This window comes from Anser brachyrhynchus (assembly GCF_964034855.1).
Source record: "Anser brachyrhynchus genome assembly, chromosome: 17".
Classification (NCBI taxonomy): domain Eukaryota; kingdom Metazoa; phylum Chordata; class Aves; order Anseriformes; family Anatidae; genus Anser; species Anser brachyrhynchus.
In genome coordinates, this window is record NC_137710.1 from 13,813,449 (window position 1) to 13,829,993 (window position 16,545).

At 61.8% G+C, this 16,545-nt stretch overlaps 2 protein-coding genes across 7 annotated transcripts; one reads left to right on the plus strand and one right to left on the minus strand.

The window, feature by feature from the left end:
* Positions 1 to 472: 472 nt before the first annotated feature.
* On the minus strand, positions 473 to 13,524 carry ZMAT5 (zinc finger matrin-type 5). Of its 6 annotated transcripts, none has more exons than XM_080559206.1 (6): positions 13,382 to 13,524; positions 9,371 to 9,599; positions 8,622 to 8,684; positions 8,317 to 8,397; positions 3,421 to 3,535; positions 645 to 870 (listed from the first exon to the last, which is right to left on the minus strand). In XM_080559206.1, exons 2-6 carry the CDS (start codon positions 9,495 to 9,497, stop codon positions 741 to 743), a joined length of 516 nt encoding a protein of 171 aa, XP_080415332.1. In that variant the 5' UTR covers positions 9,498 to 9,599; positions 13,382 to 13,524; the 3' UTR covers positions 645 to 740. The 6 variants fall into 6 exon arrangements, with proteins under 6 accessions (XP_080415330.1, XP_080415331.1, XP_080415332.1 ...); XM_080559207.1 differs by having other exon boundaries at positions 3,421 to 3,532; positions 13,382 to 13,520; XM_080559208.1 differs by having other exon boundaries at positions 3,421 to 3,532; positions 9,371 to 9,602; positions 13,382 to 13,511.
* Positions 13,512 to 15,081, plus strand: UQCR10 (ubiquinol-cytochrome c reductase, complex III subunit X). The gene is made up of 2 exons (XM_080559211.1): positions 13,512 to 13,713; positions 14,813 to 15,081. Exons 1-2 carry the CDS (start codon positions 13,573 to 13,575, stop codon positions 14,858 to 14,860), a joined length of 189 nt encoding a protein of 62 aa, XP_080415337.1. The 5' UTR covers positions 13,512 to 13,572; the 3' UTR covers positions 14,861 to 15,081.
* The last annotated feature ends 1,464 nt before the right edge of the window (positions 15,082 to 16,545 follow it).

Genomic DNA, 16,545 nt, shown 5'->3' on the forward strand with positions numbered 1-16,545 from the left:
GGGGGGTGGCGGCCAAGCCAAAGCTGAGCCCTGCGAGCACCCTCACCTGCTCCCGGAGGTAGGAGGAGAGGAAGAGCAGGCGCTGGGGCAGGCAGAGCGAGCCCCTTCCCCGTTTGCGCTCCCCACGTTCACACAGTCCCTTCGCGCCCGATACTTGACTTTTATTTGCCACTGGCCTGATCCCAACGCCCAGTCCTGGCCAGCCAGCTCCCACAGCAGGGACTGACCCACAGATACCTGCCCCGTTGGCACTCACCCCTTACTTAATTTCCTGGAGCAGGAGGAGCCTCGGAATGTTTTTTCCTCCTTGCTTCTCGCCTCCAGCGTGGTGGGAGCAGGAGCACGGGGCTTTCGGGAGCTCCCCGAGCTCTTCATTAGGAGCTCCAGCACCTGAACCGAAGCAGTGTTACCCACCGCATTTAACAGAAGCAAACGTAAGTCATCAACGCGGAGAGGAAATATTCAGCAGCAATTTTTAAAGGCCTGCTTACAGCTGCCTTCCCCAACCTGCACGGGCTGCGCAGGCGGCAGCTGTGCGAACGGGGCCGCAGCTTCGCTCCCCGTTTGGGGAGCACGGCGACGACCCCCGGGGACCAACTCGACCCACCGGAGGCTGCCAGGCGAGAAATAACACGAGGCTGCGATGGGGGGGGGGGGAGAATTTTATTAAAATAAAAGCATATGTCAATAATTCAGAGCCTTTCTCAGGCGAGGGCGACGTCCAGCCCCAGCAGGGCACCTCAGCCCCACTGCAGGTCGGGGGGCAGCGGCCACCCCCCGGCCGGGGGGGCCTGCAGGGACGGGGGCAGCTCCTGCGGCGGCGGCCAGCCCGGTGGGTACTGGAAGGGCACTGGTTTCTCAGGCAGGGCGCTGCGGAGATGGGAGAGGAAAAGGGCAGAGATGAGCCGTGGCTGACTCGGATCGAGAGCATGGTCCCGCCTGGGGACACAGCGGTGTCCCTGGGGGGTGAGCCCCCTCTGCTTGTCCCGAAAATAAAGCCTTGGAGGAGACGAAGGGGAGCAGCAGAGGAGGGGTTCGGCCATGGGCACGCAGGTGTGTTCCCCCCCTCTCAAACCAAGAGCAGAGCTGCCTGCCTGACCCCAAAATCCCACTAAATAGCTGCTGTTTGCCAGCCCCGCGCCCAGCAGCGAGACAAGGTGCAAGCACCACCTGCAGCTCTGCGGGGGCTGCAAAGCTGCTGGCGGGGGGCACGGCCCTGGAGCAGCGCTGACCCCAGCCCCTCCGTCCCCCAGCTGCCCACGGCTCCCTGCACAGCTGAGCTTTGAGTGAGCCACATCGGCAGATGTTTCCGTGATCTCTTCCCGAGCAGCCCTAATCCCAAGGCAGCTGCACACTTCCCAAAGGACAAGGACCCCTCGGAAGCGGAGGAGCTGCCAAAACGCCGGGGTGTTTTCACAGAAGCACCCTTCACCAGAGGGAAGAGGCTTTCTCCTCCGGCTCGCAGCCTGGGGAACACTTTTTCTCTCTCCCGCTCCTATTTATTAGGGGAGGCTGCTGCAAGCATCACGCGGGACAGAAGTGCAGAACGAGAAGCATCGCTCCCTTGTCTCCAGCCGGAGAAAGAGCTGGGCCGGGACAGGTTTAAACCCCCAGGAAACGTGCCCTTTCCTTAATTCCTCAGCACAGGAAACTCACTTGTCCTTCAGCACAAGCCCTGACAGCAGCCTCCCAGCTCCGATCATGATGGTTCCTTTTAATTGTGACGCCAGAAGAGATGTAATTGCGCTCCCTTACATAACGCTCCGGGGGAGCAGCACCCTCCTCTCCCTGCAGGGCCGGCGACGTGGCCGAACGCCAGCTCCCCAGGTCAAGCGCTGTGTTTTCTGAGCAGCCAGCGCAGAGCGAGGCCACCTGGCCTGAAGCTTCTCCCCTCGGAGGAGGCTTGGCTGCAGCGAGGCATCTCCCCGGTTACACGCGGGTCCCGCGGCAGCGGGCAGGGAGCAGGACAGGGCGCGCTGCGAGGCGGAGCGGCACGGCTCTCCCTTAGCGAGCTGCTCCGCGAGCCGCGGAGCTGACGGATAGGGAGGATGCTGTCTGGGCACTCCACTCCCCGGGGTCTCATCGGATGCGAGTGCTGTCGGAGGCTCACCTGCTGCTGCAGCGCTCAGACCGGCCGCCCCATGCGGGCTCTCCGGTGTTGGTAAGGGTCAGGGCTGTTCCCTTCCCCGAGGCACTAATGGGGTCCCCTCCCCTGCCCTCGCCCATTTCCACGACACCTCCCGGGGTCCCGAGCCCTTCCTGGCGGAGGCAGACAAGGGGGCTCCGTGGCCGTTAGGGCGGACACACGCGCTCCAAGCACAACGAGACCTCTGGCAGACGAAGCGAAGCGCACCGCTGCTCAGAAGGGCAACGGCGGGGCTGGAAAGGACACGAGGGGAGAAGAAAGGTGACGGCGACGGACACCGTCGAGGCCAGACACGGCAAGAGAAGCGCCGAAGAGCTGGTGTTGGTTTGCTGCAGCAGATGGTCTCGGGGCCTGTGGGGGCGGAGAGGCTGGGTGGAAAGCAACAACCCGAAAAACGCCGGGTCTGGTGCGTGCTTGGAGGCAGCAGGGACCAAATAACGATGGGAGGCTGGGAATTCTGCTGGGTACTGTCTGCAGGAGAGGCTCTGTCCCGAGATCGAGGGATCTTGGGCAGGACAAACAAAACAGGGCAAGCAAAACAGGGGAGGGAGCTTGCTGCTGCCGGCGAGCACGGCTGCAGGGTGAAGAGCAGCCAGGCTGATGGATGGAGGGAGCAGAGCGCAACGCGCCCAGACAAGCACCAGAAGGAAGATCCTGCCCAGACCAAACACGGAGAGGACAGGAGCAAACATTAAAAAAAAAAAAAAAGAACAAAAGAGAGATTTGGCACCTGCCCAAATGTCATCCAATTAAGCCTGCGGCACAGTCAGGTGAGCGAGGGAACAGCAGGGACCCGCAGGCAGGCGTCCCGCTGCCGTGAGGAGGAGCTAATCCCACCCTCTGCCTGGCGAAGGAGAAGGCAGGGACGGGCAGAGATGCGCAGACAGGGCAGGCAGAGGATGGGGGAGCTGGCAACAGATGAGCCCAGCCTCCTGTCACCCACAGCAGGCATCAATAACTCAGCGCCGCCGCCGCCGCGGCCTCCCAGACACGTCCGTGTGCGCTGCCAAGGGCACAGGGGTACCCTCTGCCTGCCTTCCCCGGGGGAGCAGCCGCAGGCAGCGGGACCTGCCTCGCCCCCCACGCCGTGGGGACGCACGTGCACGTGTCCCCGAGGCAGGTGTGCCACGCTGGGTCTGCGTGCGGGTCCCCGCGGGTGCCAAGAGCACCGTGCGGCTCTGGTACCAAGCAGGGTGGCAGCCCTGGCCACCTGCATGGTCCCCAAGCCCTCCTGTGGGATCCCACCTCCCTGGGATGCCCCCAGCCCCCGGTACCTGTTGCTCTGAGCCGCGCTCAGCCTCTTTGCCCTCTTCTCCAGCCAGTCCTCGATGGTGCCAAGCGGGACATCCGCTCCCTCCTGCCGCAGCTCCTTCAGCCGCTGCTCCCCTGCTTGAGAGAGGGCTGTCAGACGCTCGCCCCGCACCCCTCTCGCTCCGTTACCCCCAGAGCTCATCATCACCCTGCAGAGTTTCTTGGAGTCGAGAGTTTGCAGCTTGCCCGCAGCACCCCCTCCTCCTCCGCTGCCTGCCGTCGGACGCTCGCCGCCTGGAGCGCTTGGCTGGGGGGCAGCTGGCATCTCCCCGGGGCTGATCGCTGCCTCCTCCTCCTCACCTCAAGCACTCCCAGGCAGCTCACAGGAGCTCCTGCATTTTCTCCTGCAGGCTGGAGCGAGCAGGGCAGTGCCAGCAGAAACCTCGGCTGCCCACCCAGAGGCAGGGCAGAGGCAGAGCAGCTGTCAAGCTTCCAACCCCCCCCGTCACCCAGGGGGGCGAGTAGGGCAGCCCGGCGTTCACCAGCACCTCTCACGGCGCAGAGATCGGCCACGGAGCTCCCCGGTGCCCCCCGACAGCAGGGACACAGCAGCAGCGGGTGCTCGCACGCCCTTGGCACAGTCCTACTCCAGACGGACGCTCGGCGCCATCACACCTCCAGCCTAGTGGAAAGTTCCCAAGAGGGAACGTGATGCTTCGGGAAAAATATGATATTAACAAAAAGGACGCCGAGGCAGCTGCGTGTCGTCCCCCTTTGCTCACCAAACCCTCCGGGGACAAGCGCTTTGGGGACCCCCGATCCCACCTGGAGATCCAGCAGTGCCCCCCTGGTGCCGGCCACCTGCAGCCGTGCCCACCAGGAGCCGGCGCCGCGCCCCGCCGCCGTATGTCACGCCTTTTAGGAAAATATTATACGTTTCCAGACAGGGTGTGAAATTAATATCGCTTGGGCAGAGTGAAGGATCACTCCATCCCAGTGGTGGCACCCAATTATTCATCTGCCTGTTGAATATTCATGAGGACGGCCCCGACGACGCGCGACACAATGCGCAGCCCGAGATGGATAATTTGTCACCCGGCCTCTCCAGCCGCTGCGAGCAGGTGACGATGCGCTCGCCGCCACCACGAGGCGAGCCCGACGTCGGGGCGCTGCTCTGCAGCCCAGCGATAAGGACGCCGGCTGGAAACGGGGCTGTTCAGGTCTCCCGGGGTTCTTCTGGAGGAGCAAAGTGCCAGCGGAGCCGCGCAGGGCCGACCCAGAGCCTGAGGGCAGCGCAGGACACAAGCTGTGCGGTAAGCTGGGCGCTTGGCTCCGGCTCGGACACGTCAGCCTTCCTCAGCAGCACCGACCGCGGCCACCTTGGGTCCCTTGGGTCCCAGTTTCTCCCCCTGCTGAGGACCGGGCACCTCCAGCACGGCGATGAGCGGTGCGGCCGGGCCGGGAGGCAGCGGGTGTGGGCACACGCCTGGCTCTGCTGCCAGGACACGTGTCCACCAGGGGCACAGCTCTGCCTCATCCTCCTCCGAGGTACGCACGTCCCATCTGAGGGCCGCCAAACCCTCCAGCAGATTGCAAACGCTCCCTGAGTGCCAACAGGTGCTGCAAGAGGAAATTCGGGACCACAATTAGCGGCCCTCGCTCCTCATAAATGCCTGCGCGGCGAGGCAGGGGTGAGGGCCCTGCCTTCTCACCGGGGTGTTTGCCTCAAAGCCTAATTACAGCCAATTAAAAGAGCGGCTGAAGTCATTATGTGCCTCTCTAATGATGCCGGAGTAGAATTCCGGATTTATCTTTCCTCCCCGTGCACCTTTAAGCACGAGCTGCCCCCGCTCCGAAATAAAACCAAGGAACCCCCAGGCTTTGACTCGCGAGGAGCCCGAGGCGCACATCCAGCCCGGCTCAGCGGGCCGACGTGGATCCTCCCGGACCAGGCACCGCCACCAGCACCGAGCGGGCCGCCCAGCAGAGAGGCTGACGTGATCCTTCAGCTCCCTGCCTGGACAGGACATGGGGGCTGCCCGGACCCACCCCCCATGCACAGGACCAGCAGCAAACAGCGGCTGAGGGACGGGGCCGGTGCCGCCCTCGACACGAGCACCTTTGCAGGTCGCCGCCTCGCAGCCAGCGATGAGAGCGCGCTCCTCATCGAGCTCAGCCCCCAGCAGCCTTGGCCGTGCTCTCCCAAGCACCGGGACGGGTCAGCAGCACTCACCCAGCCGTGCTCCTCCTCTCCCTCGCAGCTCCGGCTGGCCGGGGCTAACCCACGGGGCTGCCTCGTGGCGATGCCGCGAGCAGGAGCGACGCAGAGCAGCAGGGAGCCCGTAGCTCCGAGCAAGACGCCGCCGGTTTGACGGCGACTTTTCCTGACGTGAGTGTACTGAAGACGACATCCTGGAAGCGTCCCCGTGATGAATGATGTGGCAGATGCAGCAGGAGGAGGCTTTGATGCGGTAACAGCTGGGGATGTGCCTCTCTCCCCGCTGACGGTGGGGACTGTTGCTTCCCTGTGAGCGTATTCTACCGGGTGCGGAACTGCCAAAGCCCAACATGCTCTGAGCTCTTATAAAGTGTCCAGAAACGTTCCCGTTTAAGCCACACGACTAACACAACCAACAGGGCGAGCTCCCCACGTTAAGAAGGCCAAACATCATAAACACGGTGACGTTTCCTTCGGCTGCTAACCAAACGCATCGTCAGCAAGAGAAACCTGCTGCCAGAGAAGTACCAACACCGCGCACCCCACAGGGACACGAGGACGTGCTGGACGAGCACCGAGCCTCCTGCAGACCAACCCGCCATCACACACGCTTGCTTTAAACTCTCTCCTCAGCCTCACCACCTGAGACATTGATGCTTCGCCGCCTAAGGAGTGGTGTAATGCCCCCACGACACATCCGACGGCGGCTTGGCGCCCGCGGCCGTTCGTTCTGTCCGGACTAGCGAGTTACGTACGGGCTCCACCGCTCCTCCCCGGTGTCCTGCTGAGCTCTGCCCTCCACCAAACCCCTTCAGGCTCTCTGCAGGCTCAGCTGGTCGGGTTGGGGGGGTCTGCGTGACCCTCAGCTTGGCTCACACGGGATTTCTGTGGGCCACCACCAGGAGAGAGGCGAGCAGGATTTCCACGGGAGAGGCAGGCAGGACTTCGCTCCGCAGCCCGGCGCTCGGCACGGAGCAGCACAGCCGAGGAGGAGGCACCCTGCCGGCCCCCGGCCATCGCTCCTCGAAGCCTAATTGTTTAATTAAATGTTTGACTTGGCAATACAAACGCAAGGTTTCCAAGTAATCTCCCAGGACTCGGCTCTCTCCTAGCCAATTCCCCGCTCCCACCTGACCCATCTGACACAAGCCAGTGCTCGGGAACACGTGTAATTGGCAAGGAAGGCCGCCCGAGCGCAGGGCAGCTCGCCACACTTCCCCTGCAGCTCTGCTCCTCTCCAGGGAGCTTTCTCTCCCCCTGCAACAAAGCCTTCGGTGCCTGGAAGTGCCGCGGGTTCCTGCGGGCAGGCTGATGTCCGAGGGCCAGCGGGGAGCCCCAGCCCTGCACGCACCCCAAACCCCGTAGGCACGCACACGCTTTCAACACTTCAGCCTGTTTTTGCCAGCCTTGTGGCAAAACAGCAGCTGGCTGCAGCTCGCAGGCTGAGCTCTGCTCGGAAGCTGGGCTGCGGCGGCCCCGCGCTGCTGCGCCCAGTCCTGGGCTCCCCAGTGCCACTGGGGCTTACTGGGGGGAGTCCAGCAAAGGGCCACGCTGATGACGAAAGGTCTGGAGCACCCGAAACACAACGGGAACGGGAAGGCTCAGGGGGATCTCACCTGTGGGGGCACATACCCAGGAGATAAATGACGGAACCAGACTGTGCTAAACGGTGTCCAGGGGAAGGGGAAGGGGCAATGGGCGCAAAGCGAAATGCAGGAATTTCCCTTTAAACTTGAGAAAATACGTTTTTGCTGTAAAGGCGGTCAACCACTGACGCAGGTTGCCCACAGTGGAGCTCCAAGGTGGAGTCTCCATCCCTGGAGGTGCTCAGAGCACCCCCGGACACGGCCCCAAGCAGCCTGCTGCATTCACCCTGCCTGCAGCAAGGGAGGGCCGGGCCTGGGTGGTCTCCAGAGAGGACCTCGGGCACTCAGTTCTCACCAACACCTCACTCACATTTTCTCTAAGCACAGGAGCAACGAACATTACAGGAAAACAGAGCTGCATTCTTTTTAGGGCACAGAGGCAGTACTCTCGGCAAGATAAAATTCTCTTGGTACAAAAAAATGCTCCTGCTCTCTTAGTACAAAAAAAAAAAAAAAAAGGAGCCCACTCCCAGCAGGGGAGCAGGTGCTATTTGCCTTCTGCCCAGGCTTCAGTTCCACCCTACACCACGTCAGCAGGGGCTGTTTCTGGATCCAGGACCCCGTATCCTCCGCTCAGAATAACGCACCTGATCGTAGCTAGCTTCTCACGAGAGTGGAAGCAGCGGGTCCTTGGTCATAGCAGAGAGTCAGGGGGAAGTCAAATCCATAAATTCAAGGGGAAGCGATGTACCAGTGCCCTCTGCTGCTGACAGTTTTTATTCCCTGACTGAACAAAACCCCAAGGGCTCGGAAAGCCCACCCTCAGCTTCAGATGCTCGCTGCTAAGCGGTAGCGGCACTGCTCAGCTCTTCAGCTTTGTGTCTGTGCCAGCAGACCAAGAGCGGCAAGCATCTGAAAAACGGCAGCGCTCACAGGCAGCCCACAGGCTGGCACAGCCAGTGCAGGCAGCCGGGAGGGACCCCCGTCCACACACAGCACAGGACCACGAGCTCTCGCTGCACAGCTCCTCGTGCGCCCCCCGGCAGCCCACGCTCCCCGCAGCAGCTCCCCCCTTCCTCAGAGACCGCTGGGCAGCTTCTGGTTCCAGGACTCACCCTGCACCTGGGCGCTCAGCTTCTCCAGGTCCTGCTCTGTCATGTGGGAAAATCTGCAGTTGGACCCGAAATCACACTGCCCTGCAACAGAAGCCGCGGGGAGCCCCGTGAGAGCCGCACGCACGAGGCCCTCCCACGGAAACGTGCCTGCAAACCCAGGATCCGCAGCACTCAGGACGCACAGACCCAAGCCCTTCGCTCCCTCCAGGGAGGACGCACACCCCGGGGCTCCCCTGAGCAGCCGCGGCAGCTCACGAAGGAGCTGTGGTAGCTCGGGCAGTTATTTCCAGCTCCGGAGAACTCACCTGTTTGCAGAAACTTCCGACACGGTTTCTTGCTCTGCTCCTCTTGCAGGATGGCAGCAGCATCTGGGGGAGAGGAAAGACAGAACACGGGACAGGGTCAGACCTCCTGCACGGTGACACCCCGCCCGTCCCACCATGGTCCCATGCAGGTCCGTTGACTAACGGGAAGACATTTTACGTGATAGTCGCGAACTCCAGCAAACAGACAGTCCCCATCTACACCCCAGGCTTCAGCTTTTCACCAGCTTGCTGATAACACCTTCCCTCCCCATCCAATTGGGGCAAAAGAAGCATGACGGAACAGCAAGGACTCTGCAACACTTCTGTGGAGCACAGGCAGACCAGGCAGGTTAGCGGGGCTCTCAGAAACCCCATGGGCAGGCCCCACTGAACCCCAAGCTGAGCTGCGAGCAGACCCCAGTGCCGTGGTCCTTCACCCCCCACGGATGTGCTGGGGAAAGCCCCACGCTACGACCGCCCCCATGGGCTGTGGAAGAACTTGCACCACCTGATGTGAATGTCTGGAGATGTCCGGAGGCAAGACGAGACAAACCGTCAGCGCGGGGACGAGGGATTTTACCAACCAGAGGAAAATCAAGGGCTGCAGCCGGGGGAGAAGAAACGCACGAGGCGAGCGCGTTCAAGTCCCCAACTCACTGCCACAGACCGGAGGGAACACAAAGGATCGGCGCTGGCTTGGTTTCACCCGATCCCCCAGCCCTGGGACGGAAGGGGCAGGCGGCACCCACCTCGGAACAAGTCGTACCAGGCCCTCTTAGCCCGGAGATGCTGCACTCCGTTGAGGTGTTTCTTCCTGTTGTGGAGGTTGTCCTGGAAGGAGCGGTCGCAGTAATCACAGAAGTACCTCTTCCCCATCTCTCTTCCAGCAGAGCAGCCTCAGCGCCGCCCGGGAGCCATCAGACATCCTCACCCCAGGGACAGAGAAGGACGTGCCGGAGGATCCGAGATTTACAGCGCCTGCTTCCGAAGGAGAACAACTCCAGTCATTTAGGGCTGGCAGGCGGAGGAGGGGGTGAGACCCGACAGCATATACCCCTGCCCATCAGGGGCCGGCAAGGCAGCACCCGCTGCGTGTGCGCGGGGGAAGCCGGCTCCCGTCTCCCACTCCCACCTCCGTGGCTCTGCCGAGCGACCTCCCCGCGCCGCGGCACCGGGGGGCTCAGCCCGCAGCGGCCCCGCGAGCCCGGGGCTCCACGCGCAGGGAAGGCGGCCGCAGGGGCCACCCAGCTCCGGAGGCCGAGGCCGCCGCAGCAGCTGGGGCCCAGGATCCCAGCCCGGGGCCACAAATCACGGCACAGGCGAGAGGAAGGAACTTCCCCGTGCCCGGCCCTGCGAGGGGAGGCAGAAACCGAGGGATGCCGTGGGGACGGCAGGCCAGCTGAGCCTGCCCGTGCTGCAGGAGGGCTCCCAGGGGTGCCCTGCTCCCAGGGGTGCCCTCCTCATCCTCCCCAGCCTCGGGCAGCGAGGTGCCCCTGCTCTGCCAAGCGCAGCACCCGCAGGAGCCGAGCCCTCGGGCGCAGCGGTGAACCCGGCCCCGTGGGAGCCGCGAGCTCTCTCCTCGTGAAATCGTGGCACCTGATAAACACCGAAGATGGATAGGCCGGCAGATGAGCTCCCAAAGCAATTCTCCGGCTTTAGACACCTTGACAGCCAAACGCGCTTAACAAATGGCGTGGCGAGCAGCGCAAGAAATAAAGATTTTATGAATAAAACCCGGTCAGAATCAATCACAGCCTCCCTCAAGTCCTGAGGCCTGGCGGGCAGAGCAGCGCTAGGCGAGCCCTGAGCGCAGCCGAGAGCTGCTGCCTCGAAACCACGTCCCTGAAACCCCCGGCGCTCACCCCGGGGCACAGCCTCCTCCGTCTGCACCCGGCCGTGGTGCGTCCCACACCTCTGGAGTTTTTTGAGTCGGGCTGCAGGCCCTCACATCGCAGGTAAAGCGTTGGCAGAGTCAGCCCAAGCTGAAATCTCCTCACTGCAATTTCCTTGCTCCCTCCGCTACACCTCACCTTGCTCCAGCTGCACCGCGCCGACGCCTGGAGGTGCAACCCAGCCCGGTTTGGGGGCTGGAGGTCTGGAATTGGGCTTCTCCAGCCCGAGGAGCCCCAGCCGAACGCTGCTTAATGAACGTTATCCCGTAATTGCCCCCCAGTCCTCTACCAGACCAGCCCCGAGTTGTGCAGCTGGCCATGCGGCTGCCGGCAGCCAGAGGGGCGGCTCCTGCTCTCGGTGCCCACCGGCGAGCTCTGCTGCGGCTTTTAGGAACCAAAAAACCTCCCTGCCACGGCCCGCCGAGGTTTCTGGTAACACGAAGGCTTCCTGCTTCAGCCCCGACTCCCGCGCTGCTCCTCGGCAGACGCAGCCGCTGTGAAGGAGGGAAAACCAAACCAGGCTGTGCAGCGGTCCCACACAAATCCCCACGGATCCTGATGGGAATTCTGCCCGCAGAAGCCCAGCAGCAGCCAGCCTCTGAATTCAGACTTCCTTTCGTCGCTCTGACAGCGATAATCGCAGCAGAGAAAAACCCCTACGGATTTCGGGCAGGCAGAGCCCACGTCCCAGGGGAGCTGGCTCCCAAACTCTCACAGCAATTCCCACTGCGGGGGACGAATGGAATAATAAATAAAAAACCACGCAGTTAGAGGAGCACCAGATCCTGCCGGAGATCTCCCCTCCGCAGATTACGCCGAACACGTTATTTTCATCTTTTTAAGAATTCAACTGCGTGGATTATCCGGGCTGGGCCCTGGCAGCTCCCCGCAGTACCAGCACGCCGCAGCACTTCGCGCCGAGCGAGGACGTAAGGGGAAAAGCTGCTTCTGAGCAGCCCTGCCCTGCCTAACCTACTTCTGTTCTCCCAACTGGCTCCGACGGTAAGCAAAGAGCATTGTTCAGCTGAAAACAGTGCCGCTGTCTAACGGAATCCATCGCCGTCACTAGGAAATAAAGCAAACGTGGCTGCTTTATGGAGAACCGCCTCAGCTCGGCCCGTTTCCTTTTAACGTTTTTAGACCCCCTAATTTGCGATTGAATTCAGGCAAACAGACCCCTGCACCCACACGCAGCCACAAATGACTTCAGAGGGGCTTTGTACCAGATTAAGTGTCGTTCTGCCTAAATCCAATTACAAAAATCAGGGCTTTTGTCTTCTATCTCGACGCTTTAAAGTATTAACAGAAGAATCCTCCACCTTAAGCCCTTCGGAGCGATGTTTTATAAGAAATGCCACGTTCTGAGACGAAATGGAAAAAAATTGCCGTGTTCTGCGACACCCAGCAGGTGTTTCACTCGGTAAAACTCGAGGCACGAGCCCGCGTGCGTCGCCTCGTGTTTCCTCTCTTGGATTCCTGCTCTGCCAGCTGCAGACCTCGTTCAGGACTCTGAGGCTCCTCGCGCTGACCGCCCCGGGACGAAGGATCCCCCGATCGAGAGGGACGAAGGATCCCCCGAGCAGAGCACCCTGAGGCCTCGCTGTCCGGGCCGCGGCCCCAAGCTCCTGCGTTCTCAGCCCCGGCTCGGGGCCGCTCCAGCCACTTCGGGTCCCCGGGTGTGAAGCTGACGAAATCCCGGCGCCAGGCTGAGCTGCCAGTTTAAACGTGCCCGTACCTCTCTGGGGACGCGCAAAAAGCCCGCGGCACCTTCACAGCGACGGAGGGCCGGGTGAGTTTCCTTTACACCTGGCATAAATCCGTACCGGCACCAAGCCGACGGTCACACGGACGCGGCACGGTGGTGGCAGGTGGGGCAGGTCCGTCAGAGCCAGCCCCGGCACCGAACTTTGCAGAACCATCACCGAGCTGCCCGAGGGATCCCGACACCGAACTTGGTGCCAGGCGGGGCGAGGGCAGGGACGAGGCACCCGCCAGCCCATGTGTGTCACACCAAGGCGTTTCGCGGGCCCTGGCCCAGGGCCCCCCGTGCAGGCCAGCGACCGAGGAGCTGGGACAGGCGAGGCGCCGGCGCCGGCCTCACCGGGACCTGCTGGGAACCCGTGCAGGTGCTCGCCCAGCAGCGGCCCTGCGGTGGGGCGACTCCAGCATCGGGATCCTCGCCCTGAGCACGCGTCTACCGGGGGCTGGCACGGGCAGGGGCAAAAGCAGGGGCAGGAGTGGGGGCAAAAGGAGGGGCAGGAGCAGGGGCAGGGGGGCAGGAGGAGGAGCAGGGGCAGGGGCAAAAGCAGGGGCAGGAGTGGGGGCAAAAGCAAGGGGTTACGAGTGGGGGGCAGGAGGAGGAGGAGCAGGAACAGGGGCTAAAGTAGGGGCAGGAGCAGGAGGGGGGAGGCAAAAGGAGGGGCAGGGAGGAAAGAGGAGGAGAAGGAAAAAGAGGAGGGGGAGGAGGAGGAGCAGGGGCTAAAGTAGGGGCAGGAGCAGGAGTGGGGGCAAAAGCAGGGGCAGGGAAGGGGCGGGGGGAGGAGGAAGAGGAGGAAGAGGAGGAAGAGGAGGGGCAGGAGAACGGGCACTGGAGCAGGAACAGGGGCAGGAGGAGGAGGAGAAGGAGGAAGGGCAGGGGGCAGGAGGAGCAGGAACAGGGGCAGGGGCTAAAGTAGGGGCAGGAGCGGGGGCAAAAGGAGGGGCAGGGAGGAAAGAGGAGGAGGAAGAGGAGGAAGAGGAGGAAGAGGAGAAGGGGGGGCAGGAGGAGGAGGAGGAGGAGCAGGGGCAGGACGAAGAGGAAGAGGAAGGGCAAGTGCCCGCCGGCAGCACCCCCCCGGCCTCCAGCCGCCCCCCCCGCTCCCCGCTCACCGCCCGCGGGGCCTCCGCGCCGCGCCGCCGGCCGGGAGCCGCGCCTACAACTCCCAGAACCCCCCTCCCACATCGACTCGCGCGGCGCCTGCGCCTCCCAGCGTGCCCCGCGGCGGGGCGGCGCCTACACTTCCCAGCGTGCCCCGCGGCGAGGCGGCGGCGGCGGCGCAGGCGCAGAAGGCGCGGGCAAGATGGCGCTGCTGCGGCAGGCGTACAGCGCGCTGTTCCGCCGCACGTCCACGTTCGCGCTCAGCATCGTGCTGGGCGCCGTCCTCTTCGAGCGCGCCTTCGACCAGGGCGCCGACGCCATCTTCGAGCACCTCAACGAGGGGGTAAGGGCGGGCCCGGGGCCGCCCCGCCGCGGGGACGGGCCCTGAAGGTCAGCGCGGCCCTGCCCGCGCCTCGCGGGGCTGCGGGCCCGGGGCGGGCGGGGGGTGCGGGGCCGGGCCGGGCACCGAGTGCGGGGCCCTCTCCAGAGCGCCTCGGGCGGCCGCGCCGTCCGCCGGTGCCGTGCCCTGGGGCGGCCTTCGGCCCTGTCAGCGCTCGGGGCCCGGTTTCAAGGGGAAGCCGAGGCGCCTCGCTGCTGGAAGGAGCTGCCCGGTGTCCTCCGCCCGCTGCTCGGCCTCGGGAGCGGCTCAGAAGTCAGCTGAGAGCCGCACGCAGAGCCGCGGTGTCGCCGCCTCCCCAGGGGCTGGAGGAGCTCTGCCAGAAGCGGTGACGGAGCTGAGAAAATTCAGCAAGAACAAGAGCAGGGGCCCCGGCCCCGGCTTCTTAGCAGCAGTCACTGCTGTAACGTTTGAACTTTGCGCTCAGCTCCTTCTTTAATTGTAGCTTTAAGCTTCTACGCGTTAACGTTTTCTTAAGCAGGGATTGAAAACAAAATTAACTTTAAAAAAATTTAAAGCGTTTTCTGGAACAAGCAGGAAAGCACCGCACGCACGGTGTTCCCGTTAGTCCTGATCACACCGCCAGATTTCCCAGCCGGGGTCGGGTCCCTTCGTGCGTCCCGCATCTCCCCAGGCAGAACGGCCTGCTCGTGGGGGGGGCGAGTCCTGGCGCTGAGCAGAGCGCTCCTGGCATCTCTGCTTTGTGGAGGCAGAGAGCAGGGAGGGCTCCAGCCCCTGCCCTGTCTGTTCTCAGGGCCTCTGGGTGCAGGACAAAAGGTTCCACCAGGTCTGTTCCGCGTGAGCTCCGTGAACAAGGAGCAGGCTTGTGGCGCTTGGCTGCGTGTCCTGAAACCTTTATGTTGCGCTGGTCACAGCGGGCACGGGGCACACATAGGACATGTGTCCCTACAGGTTCTTCTGTCCCCTAGTGTCTGTTAGCGATGTAGGTTTCATAAGAACTTGTTTTAAAGTGAAGCTTTATCCTGGTACCACTGAAACACGAGCTAAGATAATTGTTTCCTTTTTGTTGTTTGTTTTTGCACAGAAACTGTGGAAACACATCAAGCACAAGTATGAAACGAGTGACAACTGAAATGCTCAGCAGCAGGATCCAGTCTGGGGTGGCAAAAAACACTGCAGAGAAGGATTTGGTCTCCTGAAACCAGCTGGATCAAAATGGGATTGGGTTCCTGACCGCCTCCGAGCCAGATTGTATCAGCCACCTCCTGATACGATGTAAACTGCGTTGGACTCAAGGAGTTCTGCTGCTGTGTTGAAACTTCCTGTGTTAAAATAAAAAGTTCTTGGCCCCTGTCTCAGGCTCGTGTGTTTACTTGATTTGTCCTTGGTTCTGCCTGTAACTTCTCTCTACCTAGGAGATGAAGAGTGCTTAAGCACAGGCTCAGGTCACTGAGAAAGCTGTTCTCAGCGCGGTGGGAAAGCGCTTACACCGCCAGGGTCTGTAACAGCAACCTGGGCTTCTGCCTGAGGAGAGCTGTAAGAGGGGCAAGGAGCTGTCCGCGTGCTTCCAGCCCTGTCCAAACAACAGGGGCTTAAATCAGTGGCTTGACCAGGCTCTTTCAAACCGTTTAGTTTCTCTGTGCAGGACTGTGCTGGTTCATGGCCCCTCATCATTTCACAGCTGCAGCAGTGAAAGGGCAGGGAGAAACCTGTCCTGGGAGGACTCAGGGGTGGTGGTGGGCAACTCTCATCCTGTCACCTGCTCTTTGCCCTGGTCCGAGCCTGCTGCCGCAGCACACGAAGACCACGTCTCTCCCTCCTTACTCTATTTTCACTAATAAGCAGCACTTTCAGCAATGGATGAGACAGAGCAGCTTACAGCCAGTGCTAATGAAAGAAGCTTTATTGTGTTTGTAAATAATGTGCCAGACAGGAGTAAAATGTTTGCTCCGAGAACATTAAGAGGACTTGAAAACATTGTGCTTGTTTTTGAGCAAAAAACAACTATAGCTTTCTGAGTCCCAGCTGTGCTTTTATAGAGCTGCTTAAGAGGAGCTGTTTAAGGTTTCCTGGGGTAATTTCGTACCATAAAGGAGTGCTGCTTTACTACAAGTTCTGGCTGCAGCGCTGATGGCTTCACGCTATGCTGAGCAGGTGATAGAGATTTGCAGCTTCTTAGAAGCCAGAACTGAGGCTGAATACAGTATTAGGAAGGGGAAAACAGCGTCGTACCACACTGGCAAGGAATAAATGAAGCTATTAGTCCAGAGAACAGTCGGTATAAAAGAAGAGAGAGTTAGTTATCCCAGCAGGTAATTTCCCTTGACAGGGAATTGCATTCACCAGCTTCTCAAAAACCCACTTCCTCCTGCGCCTCGTCAATATGAGGCTTGGGCAGTTCTGATGCGCAGAGGAGAATCTCGTCCTCGCAGCATTCAGGACTTCACCTGATTTCCGTAATGGTGACAGCCACTGCTACACTTCTGAAAACAGCCCGGCACAACCGGGTTTGGCAGCAGCACGAAACCCTACAGCCCTGGAGTCCCCGCCCTCTGCGTAAAACGAGGCAGCAAGCTCCGTGCCTCCAGCGCTACTGCCGGGGCGCTCCTGCGGCGCTGGGAAGGGGGAGGACAGCACTGATTTACCCTGGAGCAGAGCTGTAAGGCCACACGACCCCGGGGTAATCCATTCAGCATGTGGATGACCACGGGCAGCTTCGTCTGCTCTGCTGTGCATGGCAGCGCTAGGAAAAACCCAGCGCAGTGCTGGGGAGGGGGCTCGGAGCACATTAACCAAGCAAAAATAAAATCGTTTACC

Excerpts from the sequence above, each read along its gene's own strand:
- UQCR10 (XM_080559211.1), top strand. The coding sequence starts at position 13,573 with ATGGCGCTGCTGCGGCAGGCGTACAGCGCGCTGTTCCGCCGCACGTCC. Across the intron at positions 13,714-14,812 it reads TCGAGCACCTCAACGAGGGG|AAACTGTGGAAACACATCAA; the intron begins GTAAGGGCGGGC and ends GTTTTTGCACAG.
- ZMAT5 (XM_080559204.1), bottom strand. The coding sequence starts at position 9,497 with ATGGGGAAGAGGTACTTCTGTGATTACTGCGACCGCTCCTTCCAGGAC. Across the intron at positions 8,685-9,370 it reads CTGGTACGACTTGTTCCGAG|ATGCTGCTGCCATCCTGCAA; the intron begins GTGGGTGCCGCC and ends CCTCTCCCCCAG. Across the intron at positions 8,398-8,621 it reads TCGGAAGTTTCTGCAAACAG|GGCAGTGTGATTTCGGGTCC; the intron begins GTGAGTTCTCCG and ends CTTCTGTTGCAG.